This window comes from Carassius auratus, chromosome 9, assembly GCF_003368295.1.
Source record: "Carassius auratus strain Wakin chromosome 9, ASM336829v1, whole genome shotgun sequence".
Classification (NCBI taxonomy): Eukaryota; Metazoa; Chordata; class Actinopteri; order Cypriniformes; family Cyprinidae; genus Carassius; species Carassius auratus.
In genome coordinates, this window is record NC_039251.1 from 14,225,791 (window position 1) to 14,240,909 (window position 15,119).

At 39.0% G+C, this 15,119-nt stretch overlaps 1 protein-coding gene across 3 annotated transcripts in view; it reads left to right on the forward strand.

The window, feature by feature from the left end:
• Positions 1-15,119, forward strand: part of LOC113108453 (fibroblast growth factor 14) — a 115,435-nt gene that overhangs the window by 66,475 nt on the left and 33,841 nt on the right. For all 3 annotated transcript variants that reach the window (XM_026271598.1, XM_026271599.1, XM_026271597.1), the window contains exons 2-3: positions 8,414-8,524; positions 14,430-14,533. In XM_026271598.1, the coding sequence (XP_026127383.1) occupies positions 8,414-8,524; positions 14,430-14,533 (215 nt within the window). The remainder of the gene's footprint in view (positions 1-8,413; positions 8,525-14,429; positions 14,534-15,119) is intronic.

Sequence of the window (15,119 nt, forward strand, 5' to 3'; positions counted from 1 at the left end):
AACTATAATAGAGGTGGCGATTTGGAATACCGTATATCATAGTACCTGTCAGATATGTCCAGAGGGGAATCTTGCACAAATAAGTAGTGAGTAAAAGATGTAGCTGTTGCCAGGAGAAACTGAGAGTGATGAATTAGCCCTGCAACGTCTTGGCTAACGTGCACCTGTGACGGCCATCTTATTACAGATGGCGAACAGCTCATGGCCTCCCCTCACACTCCTAATGTTAACTTTTTCGGAAAGTGGCTTCTTATAAGGCATGTATGTCAAGCTTACCCACATCATTACTATGTACAGTTACACATGGTGAATAAAAAAACATTAAGTTATCATTAAGCATTTGCTGTTTAAGATGTCTACTAGTCCTTACAGCTGGTTGGACGGCCTCTTTTGAGTCCTGTTGCCTGTTGTGTTGTTGCCAGAGTTACTTTTGACGGAGCACCCCCTGGGATATACCTCATTAATTTCCAATTGCAGCTAGATTTACAAAATCTTCAGTGAGCATTTTCACAGCCTTGAGGGCTCACCAGGGGCTCTGTGAAGCTGAGCGTTAGCCTGCCCACCCTCATAGGTTCTTTCACATCTGTGTGCTCAGGAGAAATAATAGTTAGCTTATCGGTGGTAATTTAGTAGTGGTCACAGGAAGGACACTTTGAGCATAGCCTTCGAGCATAGCCTCCCATCACGCGAGGCTGTGTGGTGCTACATTCGTCTCCATTTTAACTCTGACTTTTAGGTCGTGACATGCAGACAATAGGAATATTCCCCTGAGTATGGAAAAGCATGTACAGACCATGAACTGAGACATTTGCCTTGTGGCAGGGTAGTAAAAGAAATCAGAGAAGACAGTAGTTAAAAAAAAAAAAAAAAAAAACTTGCTGAAGCATATTTTCAGTGTCCTTTAGGTTTTTCAGATATCTGGCAAAATGTGCAATGATGATGATAATAATGGTGCTAGTGTGGACCTCAAGCCTGTGTTTTATAATTTGCCCAGCACACCATCCTAAAACATTAAAGAAGGAACAGTCCTTATATACTGTTTCATATTGATTTATTTGACTTTCTAGACTCTCAAGCAGAATGCTATTATTGACAAGGCATTGGCGTGACCAGATCGTTACAGAGATAAGTGTCATGATTCATTGATTCAAGATTATCATGCTGATTATTAGAGAGTTCTGTAAATGTGTAAATGACACCAGTGGTAGACTCAAGTGAACACACTTTACTTTTTTTTTTTGTCATGATTGTGTCTTCAGAGTCAAATTTTGGGGATCATTCTTGGCTCAATGGGCAAAATGTAAATGAAGGATACATAGTAACAGCAGATGATGATATATGTTTGTGTCAGGGAACATTAATGTATTAATATTTTCAAGCAAACATTTTTCTACACCAGGTTTGCTTTGGTTTATAAGGGACGATTTCAATTTAAGATGTCAAAATGGACACAGACGGTTAACTTTAAATGCCCAATCAGTGCTGTCGCTGTGATCAAAGTCTTAGCTAAAATGTACATTATACAGTCTGACAGTTGTTGATGTACAGTCTGTTTTAACTTTAACCCAAGATCTCTCCGGGGTGCTTTTGTACAATCTGGCAAACAACAGTTGTAAAACCGCCAAAGACTTTAGGCTGGGATATTGGTATCTCAGAATAAAGCTGCCTATATGTCAGATATTGAAAATGACGACAGCTGGAATATTTATTCAAGCTAATGTAGATGCTGGACCCATATGCCATTTTGAGCCTTCCATGTCTGAATGGCACAATTCTAATAAAAGGAGGAGGTTGAGTTATTTGTTAATGTCCATGACCTCAGAAAGAAAATCTGAAAAACATTTCCAGACATAAAAAGGTCTCCATCAAGCCGGTGAAAACCAGTGCATCTTTCATTTATTTAAAATCTCTTTGTTCAAAACAGAGAGGTTATCTGTTTGATTGCATCTCAGAGTGCTGCCACATAGCACTTTTTATCTTTTTTACTCCACATGACATTTTATGTCCCTTGGCCATGAAAAAATAAACATTGTTGAGAAGTGCTTACTAAAATGCGCTGCTGCAAACTCAATTTATAAATTTAGTAAGTGAAAAGTTCTTATATATCAAAAAGTATTACTCGAACCTTGTATTCAAGTTTCGCTAAAAGCATGTAGATTTTAGATTGTTTTGCAGTATTTATTGTCATTTTGTAATTCTGCATTTATCCACTGTGAAAGTTCAGTGCTCTGATGCTTATTATCTGGATAAGTGATAAATATGACAGAGATTTTTCTCTGCAAGACATGGTTCAACACGCTGTTTGGACGTTACATTTTGCGTCCAATTAGAATGCTCAGTGGAATGGAAGACCACCAGTGGAGACTAGCTTTTAATCTCTCTCTTTGCTAAATCTCATTAAAAAGTCTGATGAATCTTACATACACTCAATTAGTTCTGACTGAAAGTGCATAGTGTCTCCTTTAGTTTAAAGTGTAAGGTGGTGCTTGTTCTTGCCTGTGTAAATTACCGAGCTTGATGTCAGTTCACCTATAATGTCAGTTTTGCACGTTTGACTTCAGTCACGTTTCACCACATAGTAATATATATAGAGGTGATATTCATTGTTATTTACCGAGATGAGAGGTATAGTGTGTGTGTGTGTGCATGCATATATTTATACTTATGTCTAGAATATGTACCCTATACATATATATACACACACACACACACACACACACTCACTCACTCATACACCTTATATAGTATATATAAGATAATATATATAATAATAATATATAATATAAGCTTTCTCATAAAATATGATCAATATTTGTAGAAGAGAGTATGATTTTCATAAAACTTGTAGTTCCAATATATAATGTAATAGCAGCCCTTTCTCAGTCTTTCCTGTGACTATGAACATTGTAAGTGTGCTTACAAAAGCTGGAAAATCTCTTCTCCTGTTCCTGAAAGTCTATAGTGGGTCAATCACATGTGGTTAAGTCTGCAGCTGGTGCTGTGTGCAGTGAGACACGCCAACCCCCCCATCCATGTCTGTCTGGTAATAGCTAACTCAACCTGTCTGTCTCCTTCTGTCTCTCTCCACCACATAAATGAAGCCACACACCTGCAGCTAACTCTTTAACAGGTTGAATGTTATGAACCACCATCATATTTTAAAAAATATATTTATAGAATTTTGAGATGTCACCATCACCGTACTTGATTCCTTACACTCAGTGTGGCAAAGCTGTTGGTAAAATTAATATGATATAAGATTATGAAAGTGATGTGACATACAGCCAAGTATGGTGACCCATACTCAGAATTAATGCTCTGCCTTTAACCCATCCACAGTGCACACACACAGCAGTGAACAAACACACACACACACACACACTCACAGTGAACACACACCTGGAGCAGTGGGCAGCCATTCATGCTGCGGGGCCCAGGGAGCAGTTGGGGGTTCAGTGCCTTGCTCAAGGGCACCTAAGTCATGTTATTGCCGGCCCAAGACTCAAACCCACAACCTTAGGGTTAGAAGTCATACTCTCTAACCACTAGGCCACATGGAGTATAAGGGATAATCCCTCAAAAAAATTAAAACTCACTGCCATGTCATTTTAAATCTGAATAAATTACTTTCTTCTGTTGATCACACAAAAAAAGAAAATTTTGAAGAAAGACTATTAACATTGAAGACTATTGACTTCCATTGCATGTTTAAAAAAAATGAGAATGAGAATTCAAAGTATTTTCATGGAAAGAGGCAGTGAGAGATGTACGTTGGGTAATGTAATGTTAATGCACTTAATTGAGTTTCTGGATGCAATTTATTTAGATTTTTTTAAAATCTTTTTAATATGTTAGAGATAAAGTTTCAAAACTCATCCTGAACCATTTTTGCTGCAATTGTACTTAAAATTGGATGGTTTGTCGAAGAGACATGTACTATTACTTTTCCATGATTTGTTCCTAGTAGACAATAAAACAGTTGAAAAAAGTCCAATAATAGACTTACATTAAAGGGCACCTATTATGCAATATCCACTTTCATATGGTGTTTAGACGTAATTGTGTGTTGGCAGTGTGTAAACACAACCACTCTACAATGATAAAAAATCCACCCACTCCTAATTTTTAATCCCCTAGTCAGTCTCACTCGGCCAGGGGTCTGCAACCTTCAATGTCAAAATAGCCATTCTGTCCCATTTCCCACTGAATAAAATTCACGTAGAGCCACAGCATTGATCCCCAAATAAAGATAACACGGCATATAGCTGAAGTGTTGTATTCAGTTATGTTACAGGGCATGGGGAGTAGCAATAATTTCAGAAGTGAGAGGGACAGAAATGTCAAATGTAGTAGTAGTAATAAAAAGAATAGGCCTAATAATATGTATTATATCTAATTGACCAAAAAAAAAAAAAAAAAAAAATTAATTGGCTAAGAAATAAAATACACTGCTGGACAATAACTGATCATTTTTCTTGTATAATATTTTGGATATATATTTTAATAGTGGCAAATTTATCACTGTATCATTTATACAAAAGACTTAAAAATAGGGTTGGGCGGATAGATGATGCCATCGTTCATCACTGATGACTGAAAGACATCACAATGTTAAGCTGACATCGTGACCCCCCCACCCTATTTCCCCTGCAATCTGCCGCATTCCAATACCGTGTTCAGAAAGAAAATTACATGTATATGGAACCCCTCAAGGGAAATATGAGATTGGAGGAAAATACACATTTTAATAATGTCTCTCGCAGTTATATCATTGGATAATTATATTGTATATAAATTGTGGGCATAACTGCTTTTTAATGCACAATCGATTTTAGTTTCATTTTCACTTTTCCAGATTCGCGATTGCACTTATACATGGAGCAGCAGTACTTACTACACATTTTACAAGATTAGATGTTTGTCAGTGGTACTGAGGATCTGCAAATCCTCAGTCAGGATTTGCAAATCTGCAAATCGTCATCCTCAGTCAGGTCAGTAAATAGGTTTATGCTTTTTATTCAGCTTAGCTATAGCCATAGTGGGATGCCTTTGTCCATAGGGATTTCCTGCCATCAAAAGATACTTCTATCATATGAATCCATTTTGGACTTTCTGTACGAGAGTGCACTCTGACTTCAAGTAGGAATGCACAAGAGCGTGTTCAGCACTCTGCGAAGTTCACATCGTTTTGGATGAGAATAACGTTTCCAAAATGAAGTTACTGTATTGTCTCTTTTAATTTAAATCTAGATTTATTCGCATTGGCCCTTGAAAACCTCTATGTGAACACATTTGCCAGAGAAAACGTGCATGGGAAAGAGTTTAGGTTTGATTAAAAGTCAGGGGGATTCCTCCCCCACGTATTGTACACCCATGAATGAAAGAGCATGATACACCCATGATGAAAGAGCAGCAAGTGGCTTGGGAGCCGCTAGTTGCCAACCCCTGCTCTAGGCCTGCCATTTTGATTCTCATGCAGTGTGATATCACATTGTATGTGGCCGGGCCACAGGGGTTGATTGACAGCCCTGCTTTGCGATAGTTTCCGCCCTCAGTGGTTGTATGTTTTCCTCATTTTTTCTGCGCTTGAGCAGCTGTAATGTCAACATTGTCTCGCAAGCAAACCCGATGCTCCATGTTTGGATGTAAGACTAAACATAAGAGTCTTCATTTTCTCCCAACATCTGAGCTGCTGAGTGAGGACGCTGTGGATTACTTTCATTTTTCAAGGTAATGCGCCTCAAAATCTACCTAAATACGTGTATCACTTCAGACTCCTTTGTCAATGTCATATCGTTATAGTGCTTAGCGTTTAAACCATTTGTGTGTGTACATTAAGGATTTTTTAACTGATCAGCACCACGCTTGTGAGATTAGTTCTCACCGTTCGTAGAGAGAGATTTGTTTGGTTGCGTGGCTTGGTCCATTGATCTGCGCTGATGACAGGTCAGCGCAGTGCGAGATCTATAACATTGTGCTTTTTCATCCCACTTTCTGTGCATTCGGCTTACCATGTGTACGGCTAAACACCGGTTCTCTCTCTCTTAATTATGTAGCTTTTACCGGCTGTTTATTGTTGTAGATATTCAATACAGAGAGATGTATACATGACCCCCTCGGGGCGGGAATATATCATTTGCATTTAAAGGGATGCACTCCAAAACAGCTCTTTTTTTAGACACACCCCAAAAAATGATATTTTCCAGTTGTTATAGTACATTATCTGTTGGGTATTCTGGGCTGAAACTTCACAGACACATTCTGGGGACACTCAAGAACAACATTCAATCTTGTAAAAAGGAGCATAATAGGTGCTTTTTAAAAGAGGGAACTAAGCCATATCTAGAGAACAGAATATCATAGACACTAGAAGGTTGGCTCTTTCGACTTGGTCCAGCAGCTAACCATATAACTCTAGCAAAGCCCTAGCACCACTCAAAACATCCAATCTGTGATGTAGCAACATGTAAAACAACACAGAGAATCTTAGCAACATATATAAACACCTTGGGAACCACCCAGAACACCTTAGCAACTGCAAAGCAACATGCTAAAAAAGAGTCAAACACTTTTAGAACCAAATGTAGCAACTACCTGGCATGTTATGTTGGTGAGTTTTGCATGGGTTAGCACCACTTACATTTTCTTCTGAAAATGAACAAATCTAATTTTCTGTACATCCTCTAAATATTGCATATAAACATTTGGGGATGCATATGTAACTTTAACTCATGGCCATCTCTTTGATTTTTTTTTTTTTCGTTTTTTTTTTCTGCAAGTAAATGCTTGGGAGCACTTTGCTGTCTTTAAGCGTCTCAGGATGCTGTTTCAGCAGTATCACTGTGTAGGTGGAGGCTAATATCATAAAGCACCACTGTGATTAGCATTCTTTGTATCTCTCTTTTCCCTTTAAACTCGCCCTCTCCTTCCTTCTTTTGTTCTTTTCTTTCACCCTCCCATTCATTTTCCCTCTCCACCTTTGATGTGCCAGGTTCTTCAGCTATATCCTGGCATAACACAGGCAAATCCAGGGCAGCAGGCCAGTGGTAAACAGCAGCATTGTACCTACATCAATATGACAAGGCAGTTATTTGTTTACCAGCCTGGAGTTAAGCACAGCAAGGCTGGTTAAGTGTATCACAGGAGACCCTTATAGCCAAATGAGGCTACAGGCATGTTATGCTGTAAGAAATCCTCCTGTTTTTCCTTCCTGTCTCTTGAAATTGGTGTCACTCGCATCTATTTATGTGATTAGCCCCAAGCAGTGTCTGCTAAAGCACAATCCAGCCTCCCCAGAGTTAAACAACCAACAGAAGTATGTTTTGTTGTTGTTGTTGTTTCACGCTATTGTTTTACAATTTGCACAGAGTACATTTACAGTCTTGAAGAGGTATTTCCCCCAAAAAATTAATATTCTTTCAACATTTACTCTCCCTCATGTCGTTCCAAACTTTCATGACTTTCTTTCCTTGTGAAACACACATTTAGCTAATGTCTGCACATTCAAACTTAGTACATTGTGATTTGTTTGAAGACACAATTATTGATGTCAAACCTGGAACAACTCCCTGTCTAATGCTTCAGAAGACTTGGAATGAGATAATTCGGCGTGAATGCTTGGTGCTGTACTGAATGCTCTTCCACCACATGTCTACTGTATTTAGTTGAGTTCCAACATTGCAAACTGCTGTTGTGTGTCTTTTTGTATTACCACCGTCTAGTATGCACACATCTGATGTTCCATTAGCGATACAGTACTCCTGAGCAAACACATCACAGTAAAGGACAGTGTTTTGATAGAACATTCTTTGGTTTGTTATTTCCTTTACATCTCCACTCTCAGATGAAAAACTGTTTCTCTTACTGTTCTAAGCAAGAAGTCAAAAGGAACACAGAAGTTGACACTGTTTCCTTAATCTTCATTTTTACCTCAGTATGTACAACATTGTAAAATCCAGTTAAATTCTGTCCAAAAACAGACCTGTGACAATTTTTGCACACAAAATTTGTAATCATCAAACTATCCTCTTCTGTTTAGCAATCAGATTACAGTGCTACTCAAACTGTTCATGTGAAGACTGAGATCACTTGCCTTGTATCTTCTAATGTTCTGCTTTACAATTATGTCATCCCATTAAAGTAAAAGTATTGCTTTATATTGTTAAAAAATTGTTTTTGTATGGAATTTGACACCACATAGGTAAGATACATCTTTATCAAATCTGGCTAGAGAGGGTGCTTTGGAGTCACAGTGTTCTTCAAAATATCTTCTTTTGTTCTGTAGAAGTAAGAAATGCATACAAGGTTAGAATGACATAAGGGTGAATAAATGACGACATTTTTGGGTTGACTGTAACTTTACATAGAAGAAGTGCTTTGTTAATTATTGAGTGTTTTCTGTCTTTCTCCACAGATCCCCAGCTCAAGGGTATAGTGACCAGGTTATATTGCAGGCAGGGATACTACTTGCAGATGAACCCAGATGGATCTCTTGATGGGACTAAGGATGACAGTAGTAATTCTTGTGAGTTCCCTCTAATTTTATCATCATTGCACATAATAAATAATCAAAACATGAGCATGTTTCAGAAGACATGACTCCTGCTTAGGGATGCACAATATTATCGGAATGATATCAGAATCGGCCGATAATGGTTTTAAATGTAAGTATGAAAAATGATGCCGATATGTCTTGCCGATAAGAGGAATACATTAAATCACATGTGCTCAGGGTGGGGAGCAATTAGATCAAGTCAGCAGTCTAGCTCATTCTTGAAGCAAAGTTTTGCCTAGATGATGATTAGATTCACTGATTAAGAGTGCTGCATTTAAACTGAGAATGCATGTACACTTTCGGTGTGTGATAGAGTCAAAAGTAATAGCATGTGCAGTGGCAGCAACGGCAGCCTCCCCTGGTCCTAATGCCCGCTTGGTAAGGAGGTTTAACTCTGTAGGGGGCGCTGTTGGCCTGCTTCTAATAAAATGAAAGTAAAATACACAAATAACATTTAGACTATGTTTCTGACTAAATAAAGCAGTAATTAATGGCATAAAACCATTAGTATATATTGATTTTAAGGTCAAAAGCTATAGCTTACATTAATAAAAACATTTAAAATCACAAACATGACACTTGTAAATTAAATAATTTTATAGATACTGATTTATTATGTTATTATGTGTAATATGTTATATATTTTTTAAACATATATTTTTTAAACAAGTTCAATCTTAAAATAAAATGTTAAAGTTAATACTGCATCTTTCTGGAAAAAAAAACGCAGCGATTTATATATAATTTATTCATATTTATTTTCAAAGCTTCAGTGTACTGTTATTACATTATTGTTTATTTAATTCTAACAAATAAGTTATTGGTAAAAACTAAACAAAATTTAAAATAATTAGCTTATAATTTATACACAGGAGAGACTTGGTGTTGTTTCCAAATAAATTAAATATATCAGTATTGGCATCGTCTATCAGCCAAAATGAGTTGAAAAATATTGGCATATTGGATATGGGCAAAAATCCAATATCGTGCATCCCAACTTCTGCTTGATAATTTGGTGTGAAAAATGCTACAGCTACACTAAAAAGGTTAAGTGTGCTCAAATGCATATCATTACTTTTACTACACACACTTAAAATCCCTGTTACTGATTCACTTTCTGTAGTTATCACTGTTGCTGATATGGCAGTAGACTGGTCCTTGGGGAGATGTGTGTGTGCCATTGAGGTGATAACTCAGGAGGCAGTGGTGTATTATTAGCTGGGCCTGCTTTTCAAATGCTTCAGGCCAGCTGCTTAATTTGATTTTAATATGCAGCTGTACTGACAGAGTGACACACAGAGGGCTCTCTGTCAGTCAAACACTCCGAGAGAAGATGACACATGACATTTGTGACACTAAGAAACACACCTACACAAATGCAGAAAACAACTGTAGAGTTGGCTTTTTTATATTTTTTATTTATTTATATACATTGAATTTTTTGTTAAAGTAATCAAAGTTTCCCTAAAGTATTCCAACAACAGCAGTAACTAGATTTTCTTTTGCTAAAGTGCTAGCAAGGCACACATTTTAGGTAATTTATATTGGCTATTTATAGAAACTAGATCAGTTGAAAACCCAAACATAGCTTAAAAAAATATACTCCAAATATGCTGCAATACTTAAGAAAAATTTTGAATAATTTTTTTTGTCATTTTGGTAAAACTATACTTACAATAAGTTATTTATATTAAGTAAGGACTAATTGACGATAGGCCATCATGGCCGTTACACCTCAGGTGTGCATTATTTTTAGAATAATTTAACGGCCCAGAGTCAATTATTCCGCTTATACTATGGTTACCATACCTCAAGACATCGATCCGATTATATATTTAAAGGGATTCGTCCAGTTTTTGTACTTAAATTGCTATTGTGAGTAGGATTATTTCTTCCGCATCTCATCATATGCCTCTTTTGCTAGTTCCAAAACATAATTTTAAAGCTGGTAATGGAGGCTTGAGCCGTTTATAGCATTCTAATTCAGTTATTAATGAAGTTAATGAAGAGAGAGAGAGAGGGAGAGAGCTTGTGTGAATTAAGCTAATGTACCTCTGTGCGTCTCTAAACACTCTTCTGCTGCAGCATCTCTAAACAGCGCTGTTATTACCTCGCTAGTGAGAAATGTCATGTGTAGCCTTTAAGTTGTTGCACTATATAGGCTAACTGATAAAATCGCCTGGGCAGCGCTGACAGTACCTTTTTGTGCAAACTGTGTGACCGTTATTACAGTTAACTATGCAAAGTGATATGGAATTGTAATGCGGTCAAGAGAGATGCCTGGAACTACGTTCGCCATGCGTTTCCCAGAAAATAATCGCACACCTCAGAACATTCATCAGTTCAATAGTTCAGTGGTGCCCGGGGCAGAAGAGGGACAGCCTGATGGATGAATCTGTCCTTCAGTCTGCTGGTCCTGGCCTGGAGACTCCGCAGTCTCCTCCCTGATGGCAGCAGACTAAAGAAGCTGTGAGACGGGTGGGTGGGATCACTTGCGATGCAGAGGGCTTTGCGAGTGAGACGGGTTCCATAAATGTCCTGGAGGGAGGGGAGAGAGACACCAATGATTTTCTCAGCTGCTCTCCCTATGCATTGCAGAGTCTTTCGGCAGAACGTGTTACAGGTGCCATACCACACACTGATGCAGCTCGTCAGGATGCTCTTGATGGTGCCTCTGTAAAAGGTGTACATGGTGGGGGGCGGGGCTCTGGCTGTTCTCAGTTTGCGGAGGAAGTAAAGACGCTGCTGTGATTTCTTGGCCAGTACTGCTGTGTTTTCAGTCCAGGAGAGGTCCTCTGTGATGTGCACACCCAGGAACTTGGTGCTGCTCACTCTCTCCACAGTCACACCGTTGATGGTCAGAGGAACATGCTGAGTGTGTGCTCTCCTGAAGTCAGCAACAATCTCCTTCGTCTTCTCCACGTTCAGAGAGAGATTGTTGTCACTGCACCATCCGACCAGGCGGCTCAACTCGCTCCTGTAGTTTGTCTCATCTTTGTTGCTAATGAGACCCACCACAGTCGAGTTATCCGCAAACTTAATCAAGAGGTTGGAGCTGTGTGACGGTGTGGTGCATGACGGGCAGACTTGATGTGGTGCATGACTAGCCGTTCAAGCACTTCATGAGGATGGGAGTAAGTGCAACAGAATGGTAGTCATTGAAGCAGGATGGAGATGGCTTCTTCGGAACTGGAATGATGATGGTAGTTTTGAAACATGTGGGAACAACAACCTTACTAAGTGAGATGTTGAAAATGTCTGTGAAGACATAAGTGTGTCTCTCAGCACACGCCCAGGGATGTTATCAGGACCCGGAGCTTTTCATGCATTGATCCTGCTTAAGGATCTCCTCACACTGTCTGGGGTCAACGTCATCACCTGGTCGCAGGGAAGAGTCTTCTGGAGTCTTCTCTGCAGTGGTGCTGTTTTGTTGCTCAAAGCGAGCAAAGAAGGTGTTCAGCAGAGAGATGTTGCTGTCACAGGTCTGTGGTGGGGGCTTGTAGTCCGTAATGGTCTGTATCCCCTGGCACAGGCTCCTAGTGTCTCTCCTGTCGCTGAATTGATGGGCTATCCTCCCGGAGTGCTGTCTCTTATCCTCTCTGATGCCCCGGGACAAGTTCTCAGGCCCACCTCATCTCTATCTCTGAAGGCAGCGTTCCGTGTCTTGAGGAATCTGTAGACCTCCCCTGTCATCCACGGCTCCTGATTGGCCCGGACACTTGTTGATGTAGGCAGTGACAGACTCTTGGTACTCCTGTAGGTCAGTGGAGTTATTGTATGTGGCAGCCTGCTTAAACATGTCCCAGTCAGTAGTGTCGAAGCAGTCTTGAAGAACCTCTGATGATCATTCTGGCCACACTTGAATCTGTTTTTGAACTGGTTTGGTGACTTTAATCAGCGGTCTGTATGCAGGCATTAGCATGACAGTGATGTGGTCTGAGGCTCAGAGGTGGGGGAGAGGGAGGGCTTTGTAAGCTCCTCTCTGTGTGGTGTAAACAAAGTCCAAAATTGTATTACCTCGTGTTGGAAAGTTATTGTGTATTTTTGGAAACACACTCTTTAAGTCAGCATGGTTGAAATCCCCAGCTATGATGAGAAAAGCATCAGGGTGTGCTGTCTGCTGCTCACTGATGTGCTGGTACAGTTAATTTAGTGCATCATTCCTGTTGTTGTTGCTGTTGTTTGGGGGAATGTACACCGAAATTAGCAGTATGGCAGTATATTCCCTCGGCAGATAGAACGGCTGGCACTTAATAATCATAAAGCCTTAGTAACCGTAATGGTATTAAGCAACGAGAATACTTTTTGTAAGCGATGAAAACAAAAATAATGACTTTATTCAACAATACCTTTGTCAACAGTCTTCTCTGTGTCTCTCCATATCACCGCATGCTGGGTATGCTCTTCTGTTTCAGGCGTGCCACAAGGATGTGCTGTTTCTACATGTATTTTGCTTTAATTTGAAAGAAAATTGACACAGAGGAGACTGTTGACAAAGGAAAAGTTTAATGAAGTCGATATTTAATTTAATTTTTTGCACAAAAAGTGTTCCTATCGCTCTATATAACCCAAATTGCACGTCTGATGGCAGATGGAGTATTCTGATGACAACTTTCATACCTTTTATGGACCTTGACACTGTTATTTACTTGGCAGTCAATGGGGAAGTCAGAAGGGTCCTGGTTTTCATCTAAAATATCTTAAATTCTGTTCTGAGGACATAAAAGCTTTTACAGGTCCGGAACGACATGGGGGTGGGGGGGGGGGGGTGATTAATGACAAAAAAAAAAAAAAAACATCAGTATTCCTTTGTGCAAACAATTATTTGAGACCTTATCTTTGAAGCAACATCTTTGTCTAACATCAACAGTATTGTTTGATCATTGGATTTTGTGTTAAATGCTTGTTTTAACTTAAACATACATTTGCTAAGATTTTTTTAGGGAAAATATAGTTATTAATATTGGATATTTATATAAATTCTGTAAGTTGCAAACCAGTATAAATAGGGAGATGGAGATGGAGAGAGAAATAGAGGTGAAGAAAAAGAAGGGCATGAAATGGCATTCAGTATCATGCTCTCTTTGGAAGACAAGGATGCAAAGTCCATCTTGTGCCCTTGAAAGAATCTGTTCCAGTGTGCCTGTGGAGCACTTCCAGAAACTCACTTTGATGTAACCATTCGACTCATATTTTGCCACACAAGAGTCTTCCAGACCAGGGCTTTTCTGAAATCATTTTCATTCAAGCACCCCAGGAGCTCTGCCAATTACCAGTGAGTTGAAGTGAGATCATTATACTGTAGGTTTAAATCACCCCTTTGGATGCACTTAGTGTCACCAGCTAGGCTGTTACTCCCCTCCAGTACAAACAACGACCGAAGAGCTGCTCCAACAACAAAAGATCCATTAAATCTGCCATGCACTACTACTGCCTCCAATCGCATGCCTACTATTCTCCAGCTTGTAGCACCAGGCTCCTGTTGCTGCCAACTGGGCATAAAAACAATTATTCTACATAATATGAGGCCTCCATTCAAACTCTGTCTATCAGTTTTTATGCTTCACACTATCCCTGTTTATGCACTCTGTGGAGTGTGGCCCGTGTTCAGTTTATGGGTTGAGATTTGTAGCCCATTGTTTATCATTCTAATTCCATATTAGCTATTTTAGTTTGCTATTATTATTGGGGTTAGAGGTTTGTTCTACATACTAATCACTGTTAGAACTGCATAGCAATATACAAAAACAACCATATACAGTACTCAATTTTTATGTTTATTCTAAAAAATATATATCTTTTTTTCAAATTTAATTTGTTGAATTTTAAATTGATGGAAAAATTACATTTGTTAACCCCTGAATTGCCTTCACAGCGTTGTTCAACCTCATCCCTGTGGGCCTTCGGGTCGTTGCTATTCAGTCTGTGAAGACGGGCTTGTACATCGCCATGAATGGAGAAGGCCATCTGTACACATCAGTGAGTACACAGTCGTATACTTTGGATAACAATTCTTACAGTTCCAACAATTCTCTTTTTCAGATCCTAGTGAATTACTGTCTAAATAAGCAGCATCCTTCTAAGGCAGTGTCCTGTAGCTGTAATAACTGACTGATTGTGTATGTGAGAATTGATACACAGATGATTCCAATACAGCTTGAATTTAGCATATCTCTATGCTAAAGATGCTATTATTTAAAAGCCATAAAAATACAAATACACAAAAATATTGGGTTAAATTGATCACTGTGATTAGATTTGAAGTATGACTTATAAGGAAGCTTGCTTGGTTCTGAAACAGGTTTTTATTGGATTTTAAATCTACCATAGTTTAACTTTAAGATTTTGTGATCTTGAAAGCATGCAAAATCGGCAGTCTGCCAACTCTCGCTCGCAGTATCAGTCAGTAGTTTATTCTCAGATGTCAACATGGCCATCTCATGTACAATGACACATCAGCTCAGCTCAAAGCTGATACCCTCTTCACTACTGCTTTATAACCCTTGAGCTCAAACTCATCTGAAGGAAAATTCTCACTGCAGGTAAAAGATGAGTCATTGTGACC